This window comes from Bos grunniens, chromosome 29, assembly GCF_055505025.1.
Source record: "Bos grunniens cultivar Pamir isolate PY7600 chromosome 29, Bosgru_T2T1.0, whole genome shotgun sequence".
Taxonomy (NCBI): domain Eukaryota; kingdom Metazoa; phylum Chordata; class Mammalia; order Artiodactyla; family Bovidae; genus Bos; species Bos grunniens.
The window spans coordinates 50,600,068-50,616,283 of NC_141193.1; the positions used below are offsets into that span (position 1 = coordinate 50,600,068).

Genomic DNA, 16,216 nt, shown 5'->3' on the forward strand with positions numbered 1-16,216 from the left:
TAAACTGTTTCCAGTATCCCAGAAGACTCCTCACACTTTCTTAGTCAATATCACTTTCCCAGGAAGTGACCATTGTTGTGACTTCTGTGACCTTAGATTAGTTGCCTTTGTTTGAAAAAGTGAAGTCATATAGCACATACTTTCATGTCCTCTTTTGCTAAACATTTTGCCTGTAAACATTAATGAAGGTGTTGCATGTAATTGCTTACTTTCTAGCAGTTTAAATATTTATGTTTCAATTCCTGGAATCCTTTCCCTAAAAGAAAATGAGTGCAGTGTTTATCTTCAGGGGTTTATAATCACTATAGCTTACAGTGGTATTTATGGAAGTATTTATGTATATTAGTATGCATATCTTGTGATTAATTATGTGTCTAGTATCTAAATAAGTTCATTAACAAGATTGTTCCCCCCTCTTTTTGTTTGTTTATATGATTTTTTTGGCAGCACAGCATGCGGGAGTACCTCCTTCAGTAGAAGCATGGGGTCCTAACTGCTGGCCCCCTAGGCTCCTTTTAAATTACTCAAGTTTAGGGACTTCCTGGCACTCCAGAGGGTAAGACTCCTCGCTTCCACTGCATGTGGCAAAAATTCCATCCCTGTTCTGGGAACTAAGATCCCACATGCTGGGCGCTGCAGCCAGAAAAAAAAAAAAAAAAAAAATTACACAAGTTTAGGTTGGAAATAGGACACACAAAACAATCAAGGGAAGACGATCTGTGATGGCAAATTTCTCCCTAATGATAACCCTTTTTCTTGTCTTCATTAGTCTTGCAGAAGGGGCTAACGGATAACTTTGCTGAAGTCCAGGTCTCTGTAGTTGATTGCCCTGATTTAACTAAGGAGCCATTTACCTTTCCTATAAAAGGTAAGCAATCTTTGCAATTAGCTTTTCCTTTTCAGACCAAATCTTTTCCTGAAACCAAAATTATTTTTAAGGATTATCTTAAATTATCTCCAGATAAAGGATATTGCCCCAACTTTTAGATTAAATTGTGCTTCATTTCTGTGTTTTCTAATATTGGTCAAATTTCATTTTATACACTTGTAGGAAAATATGGTGTTTTATGTACTTTTGTAACTTTCATAGGTTATATAATAGCTATCCAGTAGGCTAGCATATGAATATCACATGAAAATTTTATTTTTAATTGTTCAAGTAACTGTTATGGAAACTTATTATAATTTTTATGTTTTATTTATTCAATATCAGAAGGGATCTTAAAAGCTTTGTATTTATTTGAATCATCTATTAAATATTTACATCCCTTTAACAAATTTGTCAACTGGTTACCAATGTTCAAAGTGAGGAGGGACATTAATATTGATACTGAAACAGACTCTGTGTAGCAGTGTCGAATTGACTCTCAGAGACAAAGGGTTTTCCGTGAAGTAGAAAAAAATAGCTTTATTACTTTGCCAGGCAAAGAGGGACATAGCAGACTAATGCTCTCAAAACTATGGGTCCCAAACTGAAGTGGGGGTTGTGGGGAGTCTTAGGGAGGGGTTAGTCATGGGGAGGGGTTTCTCATAAGGATCAGGGTGCTCTCAAGGCTTGCATTTGTTCAGTATAGAGATCGTCTCAGGCGGTCCTATGATCTGTGGTTCTCAAGGTTATTGAACTGTAACTTTCTCTTTGGAATGAAGAATGTTTCATCAAGTAGTTAACATCTTCCATTTGGTGGGGGTTTTAGTTCTGCAGAAGAGCTCAAGAATACTGTTCTGTATGTCCTTACTGGAAGGACCCATTCGAAAAGACCCTGATGCTGGGAAAGATTGAAGGCGGGAGGAGAAGGGGATGACAGAGGATGAGATGGTTGGATGGCATCACTGACTCAATGGACATGAGTTTGAGCAAGTTCCGGGAGTTGGTGATGGACAGGAAGACCTGGCGTGCTGCAGTCCAAGGGGTCACAAAGAGTCAAACATGACTGAGCGACTGAACTGAACTGGTATCACTTAAGGAAAAACCTGCCCCAAGGCTACACTATTTATTTTGGCTACTCTTGGCCTTAGTTGTGGCTCGTGGGATCATCACCATGGCATGAGGACTCTTGGTTGTGGAATACATACAGATCCCCGACCATGGATTGAACCTGGGTCCCATGCATTGGGAATGTGGAGTCTTCACCACTGGACCACGAGGGAAGTCCCCTTAAAATATAACTTTAGCTAAAGCCCTCCGCCCCCACAAAAAAAAAGATTTTTAAAGGGCTAAGTCATTATAGACTAATATAGAAACTTCATCCAATCCAGACACTGGCCCCAGTTCTAGCCCTTGCCTTACCATCAACTCCATTGCCTTTATGTTACTAACTATATCAAGTCACACTTGGTTATGACAGTATTAGAAACACAAGTGGGGAACTCCTCAGCAATTCAGTGGTTAGGACTCCTAGTCAGGGAACTCAGATACCATAAGGCAAGTGGCCCAGCCAGAAAAACAACAAAAAAGAAAAAAAACACAGGTAGGACAGGGGTCCTAGCTACTTTTAGGTTGGCCAAAAGATTCGTTTGTTTTTTTCCTTAAGATGGCTCTAATAGCACTTAGTTGCATTTAGCTTCATTCAGACAGTTTTGTTAGATTATATTGTGACAGCTGTCATATCAGCATACATTTTTAAAAAATTTATCAAAATGGATAAGTTTTGTGTAACCATTTTAGTATTGAAGATAGAAGAAAAAAAGCAACATTTTCAGCATATTATGCTTTATTACTTGAAGAAAGGTAAAAACACAACTGAAACCCCAAAAAAGATTTGTGCAATATATGGAGAAGGTACTGTGACTGAAAAAATGTGTCTAAAGTGGTTTGTGAAGTTTTCTGCTGAAGATACACTGGATGATGCTCCATGGTCAAGTAGACCAGTTGAAATTGATAGTCAAATTGAGACATTAATTGAGAATAATCGACTTATACCATGCAAGAGATTGCTGACACACTCAAAATATCCAGTGCTGAAAATCATTTGCAGCAGCTTGGTTATATTCATTGCTTTGACATTTGGGTTCCACATAAGTTAAGCACAGAAAACCTTCTTGACTATATTGCCACATGCGATTTTCTACTTAAATGACATGAAAACATTCTTTAAAAAAAAAAATTGTGATGGGCGATGAAAAGTGAATATTGTACAATAATGTGGAATGGAAGAGATTGTGGAGTAAGTGAAATGAACCACCGCCAACCACACCAAAGGCTGCTCTTCATCCAAAGAAGGTGATGTTGTGAAAATGGAGAGATTTGGAAGGGAGTCCATTCTACTATGAGCACCTTCTGGAAAATCAAACAAGTTAATTCCAAAAAGTACTGTTCCCAATTAGAACAACTGAAAGCAGCACTTGACAAAAAGTGTCCAGAATTAGTCAACAGAAAATGCATAATCCTCCATAATGCAAGGCCACATGTTTCTTTGATGACCAGGCAAAATCTGTTATAGCTTGACTGGGAAATTCTAATTCATCTGCCATATTCACCAGACATTGTACCTTTGGATGTCCATTTATTTCGGTCTTTACAAGATTTTCTTCATGGAAAGAATTTCAGTTCCCTAAAAGACTGTTAAAGGCACTGAGAACAGTTCTTTGCTCAAAAAGGTAGAAAGTGTTGGGAAGATGGAATTATGAAGTTACCTAAAAAATGGCAGAAGGCAGTGGAACAAAATAGTGAATACTTTGTTCAACGAAAATGTGTGTTTTATTTTTACTTTAAAAACTGAAGGAAATTTTTGGCCAACACAATACAGATTCTGACCCCTGCTATTTGTAAAATGATGAGAATGGAAAACTTATATACTCTTTTTTTAAAAAACATTGAAGTATAGTTGATTTACGATGTTGTGACAATCTCTGCTGTACAGCAGAGTGATCAGTTATACACATATATACCTTCTTTTTTTATATTTTCCATTATGGTTTATCACAGGATATAGAGTAAAATGTGTATACTCTCTTAAAAATACTTATTTATTGATTTATTTATTTCACTGCACCTGGTCTTAGTTGTGGCATGCAGAATCTTTAGTTGCAGCATATGGGATCTAGTTCCCTGACCAAGGATTGAACTCAGGCCCCTTGCATTGGGAGCTCAGAATCTTAGCCACTGGATCACCAGGGAAGCCCCAAAAGTTATTGTTGTTCAGTCGCTCAGTTGTATCCGACTCTTGGCAATCCTATGGACCTTATACAGCATGCCAGGCTTCCTTGTCCATCACTATCTCCCGGAGTTGACTCAGACTCATGTCCATTGAGTTGGTGATGCCATCCAACCATCTCACCCTCTGTCGTCCCCTTCTCCTGCCCTCAATCTTTCCCAGCATCAGGGTCTTTTCCATTGAATTGGGTCTTCACATCAACTGGCCAAAGTATTGGAGCTTCAGCATCAGTCCTTCCAATGAATATTAAGGGTTGATTTCCTTTAGGATTGACTACTTTAATCTCCTTGCTGTCCAAGGGACTCTCAGGAGTCTTCTCCAGCACTATACTTTGAAAGCGTCAATTCTTCTAAAAGATATATACTCTTAATAAGTGTCTTCTGGTATTCTATACTTAGATGTAGATGTTCACCTATTTTTAAGGTGTATTTTCTTTTTAGGCATCTGTGGAAAAACTAGAATTGCAGAAGTAGGAGGTGTGCCTTACTTACTGCCTCTTGTAAATGAAAAAAAAGTAAGTGTATTTATACTTTTCACATTCACATGAAGATTATGGAAATTGATTCCTATTTTTATTCTTAGAAGATCCACTGACCAATGTGACAGGCAAATGTTAATGGACTCAGTAACAAAAAGTAAACCTGGGAATTTATGTAAGTCAGTTTTAAATAATATGCTTTTTCTCTTACTTAGGTTTATGATTTAAATAAGATTGCAAAAGACATCCAGCTTCCTGGAGCTTTTGTTCTTGGAGCAGGAGCAGGCCCATTTCAGACTCTTGGATTCAATTCTGAGGTCAGCATATTATCATATGTTATATATAATATGTAATATATATTATATATTAATATAATTATTTTAATTTATTGATTTGAGACTTAGTTTGCCTTTTTCCTTTTACTGCCTTATCAGAAATCCTGTCATCTGAATGAATTGTAAGTGGTTGATATCATACGTCTCTGCAGATTTGATACTGACTTAAAGTATAGAACATGCTCCAGTTAGTCGAACTGAAATGGAGCACTAATCTCTAATTTATATTTTCTTAAGACATACATTCAGTCATAGATGAGTCTATCAAAGGTCCTGCTGTGGTTTGTCGAGGACTCTGGACTGTGAAAGATTTTGGTCCATACACATCAGAGGATTCCTAGCTATTCTGACCTTGGCTAGTTCAAAGACAGCTAGCTTTCAATCAGAAGATGCATGAAATGTTTAATGATCTAGTCAACTCCCTCTTTCAGACTAATAGTAGGGATCTAGCCCAGTAGTATGATTATTATTTATGAAAGGTAATATCCATCAGTGTGTATGTCAATACATTTCCAACATAAAAATGTCAGTGCTTCTTCACATCTCATGAACAGAGAGTGAATAACCTCCTCAGTTTGCATATTCTCTCTCACTGCCTCTTACAGCTGTGACCGTTAGTCAATAATCATACAAGCCCTTTTACAGAAACATTAATATAAATTGCCTAGTGTTCAAGATAGAAAAAGTTAAAAATTTAAAATGGGAAAATTTAAAGCAAATGTCACAATCTCATAGAAACACCATAATACTGTAAACATTTTATAAAATGTTTTTTCCAGCTTTTTGAGATTTGTAAATCTTTAACATTTTAATCTAACATTAAATATTCTATTTTTCATGTTTTATTATTAGATCTTGAAATAAAATGTCTTAAAGTCTAGGGCAAAATATTTTGTCACATTTTCAAGATATTCTGTTTTGCATAGAGATTCTAGGATTGACTAAGTACCTTATTTACTTTTCTTTTCAGTTTATGCTACTTGTTCAAACAGAAAGTGAACACAAACCTCCTGTGAATGGAAGTTACTTTGCTCGGGTTAACCCTGCAGATGGAGGGTGTCTACTAGAGAAATACAGTGAGAAATATCATGATTTTGGGTGTGCATTACTGGCTAATCTTTTTGCCAGTGAAGGCCAACCTGGGAAGGTGATTTTGTTCATAAAAATGCAGTATTCTCCAAAATTTCTCAGAGAGCTAAAAATCTGAGTGCTTATTGCTACTGTAATTTTCTTAAGAAAATCCAAAGCTACCCAAGTCAAAGCTCTTTAAATAATCCAGTTATGAAAGATTCAGAGAGTACTGCAGGCAGAGTGAAAGTATCATTTAAAACTAAGGTTAAGAATAATACTAGTAAACAATAGCCTTTTTCCAAGGAACTAAAAGGTAATAGGATATTCTTGAGTTAGTCAAATAGATGAACCATGCAGCTGAAGTAGATAATGTCTACCTACAGTTAGTACATATATAACTTGCTCATTCCTGACTGATCAGACATTGATTGAGATAGCTATAAATAATGGGATTATATTATAGATTATAGAAATTATAGAAAGAAGAGAGAAGGAGAATTAATGCCCCACTTCATATTTATTTCCTGTTAGTACCAAAAAAAAAAGATGATTTCATATTCCAAAATTGTAATGATGGTCACACAACTCTATAAATATACTGAAAGCCATTGAATTGTTTACTTTAAATAGATGGATTGTATGGTATGTGAATTGTATCCCCAATAAAGCTGGTTTTTTTAAAGATGATTTCAGTTTTAGCAGTAGTGAGAACTCTCAGATTTTATACAAAAATAACTACTTCAGCCACTTTGAGAAATGAGGTGGTGAAGCAAAAATACCTACTAAAGTGGGAGTAATAGAAGTCCAGAATTTTAAAGGAAATGAGAAAATACAGTCATTTCTCCTCTCTAGTTATCAGAAATTAATCCCTTAAATCAAAGAATTCTCAATCTTATACCATATTGACATATAGTAAGAATCTCAAGAGTTCAGTGTTGAATTTAGCTATAAATTTATAAAATTAAGCTATAACTCTCTTTCTCAGTCCAAGAAAGCATGAATAAGACATTATTAGAGTAAATGATATATCTTATATATATATATATATATATGTATAATTAAGACTTAGGAAAAAAAAAAAAGACTTAGAGGACTGAGACACTTCTGCTAATATCTGGGTGCTCAAAACAAACAATTGAATATTTGCTTGATGGCACTGAATTATATAATGTTTCACTTTGGTAGTTATTTGCATAATATTTTGCAGCTTAGAACAATGGTATGTACATTTATGTTCTCTCTAGGTCATTGAGGTGAAAGTCAAAAGAAGAACTGGAAAACTTAACTTTGTGACATGTATGAGGCAGACTCTTGAAAAACATTATGGAGATAAGCCTGTAGGAATTGGAGGTGCTTTCATAATTCAGAAGGGAAAAGTGAAGACTCATATTATGGTAAAGGCCTCTGCACATGTGTGTGTGTGTGTGTGTGTGTGCATGTGCATGTGCTTAAGATTGTAGGAGATTTTAATATACATTGAGAATTTAACCTTTAAAGACATTCTGAACAAATCCTTTTACTATGATCGTATTACCTTAAAATTTAAATGACAAAGAATACTGTAAAGCATGTTATATGATAAGGTCCTGCTAGAGTGCTTTCTTCATGTTAATAATAATAGAACTTTCTTCTTAGTTAGTTTCAAAGATCAAGATAGCTCTGAGTATAAGCCTTGAAAGTGCAAGTGAAAGTTGATCAGTTGTGTCTGACTCTTTGCGACCCCATGGATTATACAGTTCAGTCCATGGAATTCTCTAGGCCAGAATACTGGAGAGGGTAGCCTTTCCCTTCTCCAGGGGATCTTCCAAACCCAGGGATTGAACCCAGGTCTCCTGCATTGCAGGTGGATTCTTCACTAGCTGAGCCACAAGGGAAGCCCAAGAATACTGGAGTGGGTAGCCTTTCCCTTCTCCAGGAGATTTTCCCAACCCAGGAATCAGACCGGGGTCTCCTGCATTGCAGGCGGATTCTTTACCAACTGAGTTATCAGGGAAGCCCAAAGTTAATTTGGAGTCAGGCTCTCCTGCCCTGATGGCACCCCAGCCTTAGAAACTGATCATTTCCATTGCGAGAATCCCAACCTCAGTATATTGAGTTTACTGTTAAGGTGGTTGTCAAAAAAAAGATGGTTGTGGTTTAGGGAAAAAATTCATTATGAAAATTATAATCTTATATGATACTGTGAAAGTGCTGCACTCAGTATGTCAGCAAATTTAGAAAACTCAGCAGTGGCCACAGGATTGGAAAAGGTCATGTTTCATTCCAATCCCAAAGAAAGGCAATGCCAAAGAATGCTCAAACTACTGCACAATTGCACTCATCTGACACGCTAGCAAAGTAATGCTCAAAATTCTCCAAGCCAGGCTTTGACAGTACATGAACCGTGAACTTCAAATTTCAAGCTGGATTTAGAAAAGGCAGAGGAACCAGAGATCAAATTGCCAACATCTGTTGGATCATCGAAAAAGCAAGAGAGTTCCAGAAAAACATCTATTTCTGCTTTGTTGACTATGCCAAAGCCTTTGACTGTGTGGACCAGAACAATCTGTGGAAAATTCTTAAAAAGATGGGAATACCTGACCACTTGACCTGCCTCTTGAGAAATCTCTATGCAGGTCAGGAAGCAACAATTAGAACTGGACATGGAACAACAAACTGGTTCCAAATCGAGAAAGGACTATGTCAAGGCTGTATATTGTCACCCTGCTTATTTGACTTATATGCAGAGTACATCATGACAAATGCTGGGCTGGATGAAGCACAAGCTGGAATCAAGATTTCTGGGAGAAATATCAATAACCTCAGATATGCGGATGATACCACCTTTATGGCAGAAAGTGAAGAACTAAAGAGCCTCTTGATGAAAGTTAAAGAGGAGAGTGAAAAAGTTGGCTTGAAGCTCAACATTCAGAAAATGAAGATCATGGCATCTGGTCCCATCACTTCATGGCAAATAGATGGGGAAACAGTGGAAACAGTGAGAGACTATTTGTTTGGGCTCCAAAATCACTGCAGATGGTGACTGCAGCCATGAAATTAAAAGATGCTTGCTCCTTGGAAGAAAAGTTATGACCAACCTAGACAGCATATTAAAAAGCAGAGACATTATTTTGCCAGCAAAGGTCCGTCTAGTCAAAGCTACGGTTTTTTGAGTAGTCTTGTATGGATGGGAGAGTTGGACTATAAAGAAAGCTGAGCGCCGAAGAATTGATGCTTTTAAACTGTGGTGTTGGAAAAGACTCTTGAGAGTCCCCTGGACTGCAAGGAGATCCAAGCAGTCCATCCTAAAGGAAATCAGTCCCTGAATATTCATTGGAAGGACTGATGCTGAAGCTGAAGCTCCAGGTGGCTGAAGGCCACCTGATGCAAAGAACTAACTCATTAGAAAAGACCCTGATGCTGGGAAAGATTGAAGGCAGGAGGAGAAGGGGATAACAGAGGATGAGATGGTTGGATGGCATCACTGACTCAATCGACATGAGATTGAGTAAACTCTGGAAGTTGGTGATGAACAGAGAGGCCTGTTGTGCTATAGACCATGGGGTCGCAAAGAGTCGGACACAACTGAGTGACTGAACTGAATTGAACTGGACTAACTGTAAAAAAAAAAAAAAAAAAGAATATATTTATAAGATATTAATGATGGACAAACCAGGTCATCTAGGATTTCACAAATAATTTTTGGGACTTCCCTGGTGGTCCAGTGGTTAAGTATACACCCGCCATTTCAGGGGACACAAGTTCGATCCCTGGTCCTGGAAGATCCCACATGCCACAAGGCAGCTAAGTCCACGAGCCACAACTACTGAGCCCACACACTCTAGAGCCCATGCTCTGCTACAGGAGAAGCCATTGCGAATGAGAGGCCCACGTACCACAGCTGGAGAGTGGCCCTTGCTTTCAGCAACTAGAGAAAGCCCTCATGTAGCAACAAAGACCCAACAAGCCAAAAATAAAATAAACAAAAAAATTATTTAAAAAAATAATAATTTTTGGTAGGTGAGTGAATGAAGTGTCACTGTTCATTCCCAAGTCATTTCAGACTCTTTGTGATCCCATGGACTGCAGGACGCTAGGCTCCTCTGTCCTCTATTTCCCAGAGTTTGCTCAAATTCATGTCCATTGAGTCAATGATGAACAAAATGTAAAAGTGTTACACTTTAATGTTGTTTTGTTTTAACAATGAAGCTGTCACAAAATATATTGTTTTAAAATTTTTAGTCTGATAATTTTAAATGGCAAACCAGCTGATCTCACATATAAATACATATTATGAAACTACTTAATTACTTTTCCAAATTATTTACAACAAAATTAAAGGTCAATCCATTTGTAAATACCAAATGATTATAGGATTTTTAAAAAATCAAATAAATAATACTTCATTACAAACTGTAGTTAACATGATGTACATTAGATCTTTAAACTTATTCATCTTACAACTGAATTTTGTACCCTTTGATCAGCATCTCCTCATTTTACTCCCATCCTGCCTCAGCCTCTGACAACCACCACTCTACTGTTTCTCTAGACTGGACTTTTTTAGATTCCACATACAAGTGATATCACCCAATATTTGTCTGCGACTGGCTTATTTCACTCAGTATAGTATCTTCCAAGTTCATCTACATTGTTACAAATGGTGGGATTTCCTGCTTTTTAAAGCCTGAATGATATTTCATATATATGTATATCGCAACTAGAAAGATAGGTAATAATTTCTTTGTCCCTTCATCCATTATTGTTGTTATTGTTTAGTTGCTAAGTGTCTGACTCTTTGGCATCCCATGGACTGCAGCATACCAGGCTCCTCTGTCCTCCACTGTCTCCCAGAATTTGCTCCAATTCATGTCCATTGAGTTGGTGATGCCATCCAACCATCTCAGTATCTGTCGCCCCCTTCTCCTCCTTCCCTCAGTCTTTCCCAGCATCAGGGTCTTTTCCAATGAGTTGTCTCTTCGTACGAGGTAGCCAAAGTATTGGAGCTTCAGCTTCAGCGTCAGTCCTTCCAATGAATATTCAGGGTTGATTTCCTTTAGGATTGACTGATTTGATCTCCTTGCAGTCCAAGGGACTCTCAAGAGTCTTCTCCAACACCACAGTTCGAAAGCATCGATTCTTCAGTGTTCAGCCTTCTTTATGGTCCAATTCTCACATCCATAGATGACTACTGAAAAACCATAGCTTTGGCTATATGGATTTTTGTCAGCAAGGTACTATCTCTGCTTTTTAATGCGCTGTCTATGTTGGTCATAGCTTTTCTTTCAAGGAGCAAGCGTCTTTTAATTTCCTGGCTGTTTTCATCCATTGACAGACACTTAGGTTGTGTTTCCCAGTCTTGGCTATCATGAATACTGCTGCAGTGAACATAGGAGTCCAGATATCTCTTCAAGATGGTGATTTCATTTACTTTGGATATATACCTAGAAGTAGAATTGCTAGATCATATGCTAGTTTTATTTTTAATTTTTTGAGGAACTTCCATAATGGTTGTACCAGTTTACATTCCCACTAGCAGTGTACAGGGTTGTCTTTTCTCTACATCCTCACCAACACTTTATCTCTTGTCTTTTTGGTAACAGCCATCTTCACTAAAATGAGCTGATGTCTCATGGTTTTGATTTGCATTTCCCAAATGAATAGTGATATTGAGTGCTTCTTCATATACCTGTTGCCCATTTGTATGTCTTCTTTGGAAAAAATGTCTAATTCAGTTCTTTGATCATTAAAAAAAATTTTTTTGCTCATGAATTCCTTATGTATTTTAGGTATTAACCCCTTATCAGATATATGGTTTGCAGATATTTTCTCCCATTCCATAGGTTGCCTTTTCATTTTGTTGACTTTTCTTTTCTTTGCTGTACAAAAGCTTTTTAGCTTAATGTAATCCCACTTGTTTTCCTTTTGTTACCTGTACTTTTGATGCCAAGTCTAAAAAGTCAAGTCCAATGTCTTAAAACTTTCTCCTGATGTTTTCTTCTAAAAGTCTTTATAGCTTTAGCTCTTATATTTAGGTGTTTTATCCATTTTTAGCTTTTGTATCTGGTATGAAGTAAGGGTCTAACTTCATTTTTTTGCATATGGACATCAGTTTTCCAAGTTTTGTTTGTTAAAAAGATAGTCCTTTCCCATTGAATGGTCATGGCATCCTTGTCAGAATATATGCAAGGATGTACTTCTGGGATCTCTTCTGTTCCATTGATCTGTATACCTGTCTTTATGCTAGTATCACACTGTTTTGATAACTACAGCTTTGTAGTAAGCTTGATATCAGGAAGTGTGAGACTTCCAACTTTCTTCTTCTTTTTCAAGATTGTTTTGACGATTTGGGGCCCCTTGAGATTCCATATGAATTTTTGATGAATTTTTCTGTTTCTGCAAAAACACCATTGGGATTTTGATAGGAATTGCAGTGAATCTGTAGATCATATTTGATAGTACTGACATGTCAACAATATTAAATTGTCCAATCCATGAGCACAAGATGCCTTTCCATTTATTAGAGTCTTTTAAAATTCATTTCAGCAATGCTTTGCACTTTTCAATATACAAGTCTTTAGCCTCCTTAAGTGTATTCCTCCTCAATACTTTATTCTTTTTGATGCTTCTACTCCACTTTCAATGCCTTGCTTTTTTTTTTCCATCTAGCAATAGCAATAATAACATTTAAAACTGGGATGAGGATATGCTCATATGAAAGCTGATAAGCTATGAAAAATAAAAATACAGCAATAGACTCCTTTATTTATTCAGTCGTATCTTTCAGTGTGTACACACTGGTTGGCAGTCCTTTTGAAAACCAGGGTATATGAATCTCCTGGTGCCAAAAATAGCAGTAGAATGTATAAGAAAGCTTAAAGCTTTTAACAATGAAATTATATGTAAAATTTTAGCTCAGAAATATTCAGTATGTTTACATGTTTAATGTCCTCTTACTGTAGCCTGCAGAATTTTCTTCCTGTCCATTGAACTCTGATGAAGACGTGAATAAATGGTTGCATTTTTATGAGATGAAGGCTCCTTTGGTTTGTCTGCCAGTTTTTGTCTCCAGAGACCCCGTAAGTCTATGTCTGTCTTTTACATTGAAAGATATTACAGTGGTAATGCTTGATTTTTAGAATATTCGTTTAGAATAATTAAGCACTTTTTGTTCTTAATTAAGAACTGGGATAGTTTCTAAAATTACCTTGAAAGGTAAGGAAGCAAGTAGCTGACTACTTAAGATCTAGGCAAAGTAGATTTTACCTTTGGAGAATTGAAGGCACCAAACATTTTAAATAGCATCCAAAGTTATGTTATTAAACAGTAGAATCAGGACAGGATTCAGATCTATTTGCTGTTCTTCATACTATTCATCATATTCTAGTTTTCTACCCTTGAAAAATAATAATATAGACTAATTCAAACCAAATATCTACCACTGTACTGACTAGTTATATCTTTTGATCTAGTGATTACATGTTTAGGAATTAATCATTAAATATATGCTTATATGATAAAATGATTAGTGAAAAGGGTTATTCATGACATCATTGTTGTAATAGCAGAAGAGCTGGAAATAATCTAAATCACATTTGGAAAGAATTAGGAAGCTCTCATGATCTGAAAGCTATATTGCTAATTTAAGAAAAACAACATACAGCATAGTAGTTGCAGAATACTAGATATGAGTAATTAAAAAAATAGATCTTTCTGGAAGGATATAGGAGATACTGCTTACTGTGGTTGCCTTTAAGGAAAGGAGTGGTAATGGCAGGAGTTGGAAAGATGAATTTTACTGAATATAAACTTTTGCACCCTCTGAATTTTGATTCATGTGTCTGTATTACCTATCCCAAAAAATTACTGTAGCCTAAATTTAAAAGGTCTCCTATCCCCTAAGTTCTAATTGGAAGACTAACAGATGGCTCCTCTGTCATTCTAGGGGTTTGATTTGCGGTTGGAGCACACTCATTGTTTCAGTTATCATGGAGAAGGTGGACACTACCATTATGACACCACCCCAGATATAGTGGAGTACCTCGGATACTTCTTACCTGCCGAGTTTCTCTATCGCATTGATCAACCAAAAGAGACCCATTCATTTGGGCGAGATTAAATCATCTGGTACTTGTTTAGAAAAAGTAATAATTAACTAAGGTTAATTGATTGATTAACTCATTAATTGATACTAATATAAAGTCTAATAGAAATGATCTCACTACTTAAGCCCTATTTTTGGGGGCCTTTAAAATGAAAGTTATGTTAACATTGGGTTCTGTGTTATTTCACAGATCTATCTGAAAGGGACTATTGGGAACACAATACACATGATGGAGATGTTCTTCATTATTTTTAATCTAAAAATCATTCTTATGTTTATAATTAAGTATAAACATGATTAAGAATTGATTATTCCTACTGCTAAGTCGCTTCAGTCGTGTCCGACTCTGTGTGACCCCATAGATGGCAGCCCACCAGGCTTCCCCATCCCTGGGATTCTCCTGGCAAGAACACTGGAGTGGGTTGCCATTTCCTTCTCCAATGCAGGAAAGTGAAAAGTGAAAGTGAAGTTGCTCAGTCGTGTCCAACTCCTAGCAACCCCATGGACTGCAGCCTACCAGGCTCCCCTGTCCATGGGATTTTCCAGGCAAGAGTACTGGAGTGGGGTGCCATTGCCTTCTCCTAGCTAATGGTAATTTACATTTGTATAACATTACTCAATTTTTAGTCTCACAACTGCCAAGTGGATGTTTCTGGGTATTAGAAACATCAGTGTTGGAATATTGATTATTGTTAAATCTTTCTACTGAATTTTTAAAATCCATTTTAGAAGTCAGAGTACATTTTTTTTTCATGGAATAGGTGGTCAGAGGGAGCACCTTTACTTCTTTTGGTGAAGTTGAACCATAATTAGAAGTTTGCAGTTTGCCTTTCACAAATGTCAGTTGGAAGCCGTTTGTATCTTGTTGGTTATTTGCAAGAAGAGAAGGGGAAAAAAAAGTATCAAAATATGACTTTGAAGTGTATATAATTTATAAGTGAGGCTGTTGCTATAAAGTGAGGCTGTTACTGTCCTTTGTGAAATATAAAATCATACTTTACCAGTTATAATGGTTGAGATTTTCCTCAGTGTTTTTCTATAATAATCATTTACCAAAAACAACTCTCTAATCTTACAATACCAACACTACAGATTTAGGGGCTTTTTAGTACTAAGCATATAATAAATCATCAGGAAATATGTTTTGATTGTCTTTGGATGTTAACTATAATGTGTCCTATGAGTATAAATCCCTAAATATTACTTTTAAGTAAACACTAGTCTGTAACAAAAAAATGAATAAAAATGTTATATTCATAATATGATACTGTGTTTCTATTTTTTAATTTTTATTTGTGTATTTGGCTGTGTTGTCTTAGTTGAGGCACTGGAGATCAATCTTCATTGTGGCATGGCAGATCTTTGGTTGCAGCATGAGAACTCTGGGCTGTGGCATATGGAATATGGTTCCTCCACTAGGGATCCAACCCAGGCCCCCTGCACTGGGAGCCTGGAACCACCAGAGACTCCTTGTGTTTCATATTAATATCTTCAGTTCAGTCGCTCAGTCATGTCCGACTCTTTGTGACCCTATGAATCACAGCACGTCAGGCCTCCCTGTCCATCACCAACTCCCGGAGTCTACTCAAACTCATGTCCATCAAGTCGGTGATGCCATCCAGCCATCTCATCCTCTGTCGTCCCCTTGTCCTCCTGCCGCCAATCCCTCCCAGCATCAGGGTCATTTCCAATGAGTCAACTCTTCGCACCAGGTAGCCAAAGTATTGGAGTTTCAGCTCTAGCCATCAGTCCTTCCAATGAACACCCAGGACTGATCTCCTTTAAGATGGACTGGTTGGATCTTCTTGCAGTCCGAGGGACCCTCAAGAGTCTTCTCCAACACCACAGTTCAATAGCATCAATTCTTTGGCGCTCAGCTTTCTTCACAGTCCAACTCTCACATCCATATATGACCACTGGAAAAACCATAGCCTTGACTAGACGGACTTTTGTTGGCAAAGTAATGTCTCTGCTTTTTAATATGCTACCTAGGTTGGTCATAACTTTCCTTCCAAGGAGTAAGTGTCTTAATTTCATGGCTTCAGTCACCATCTGTAGTGATTTTGGAGCCCAGAAAAATAAAGTCTGACACTGT

General features: G+C 37.0%; 1 protein-coding gene across 7 annotated transcripts in view; it reads left to right on the top strand.

Moving 5' to 3' along the window:
- BKGD (beta-keto-L-gulonate decarboxylase) overlaps nt 1-15,386 on the top strand; it is a 24,401-nt gene extending 9,015 nt beyond the window's left edge. For 3 of the 7 annotated variants that reach the window (XM_086384011.1, XM_086384009.1, XM_086384012.1), the window contains exons 3-9: nt 770-868; nt 4,595-4,668; nt 4,848-4,949; nt 5,938-6,114; nt 7,283-7,432; nt 12,980-13,096; nt 13,963-15,386. In XM_086384011.1, the coding sequence (XP_086240137.1) occupies nt 770-868; nt 4,595-4,668; nt 4,848-4,949; nt 5,938-6,114; nt 7,283-7,432; nt 12,980-13,096; nt 13,963-14,136 (893 nt within the window). In that variant the 3' untranslated portion in view covers nt 14,137-15,386. The remainder of the gene's footprint in view (nt 1-769; nt 869-4,594; nt 4,669-4,847; nt 4,950-5,937; nt 6,115-7,282; nt 7,433-12,979; nt 13,097-13,962) is intronic. The other 4 variants (XM_086384014.1, XM_086384013.1, XM_086384016.1 and 1 more) reach the window with 2 other exon arrangements.
- The last annotated feature ends 830 nt before the right edge of the window (nt 15,387-16,216 follow it).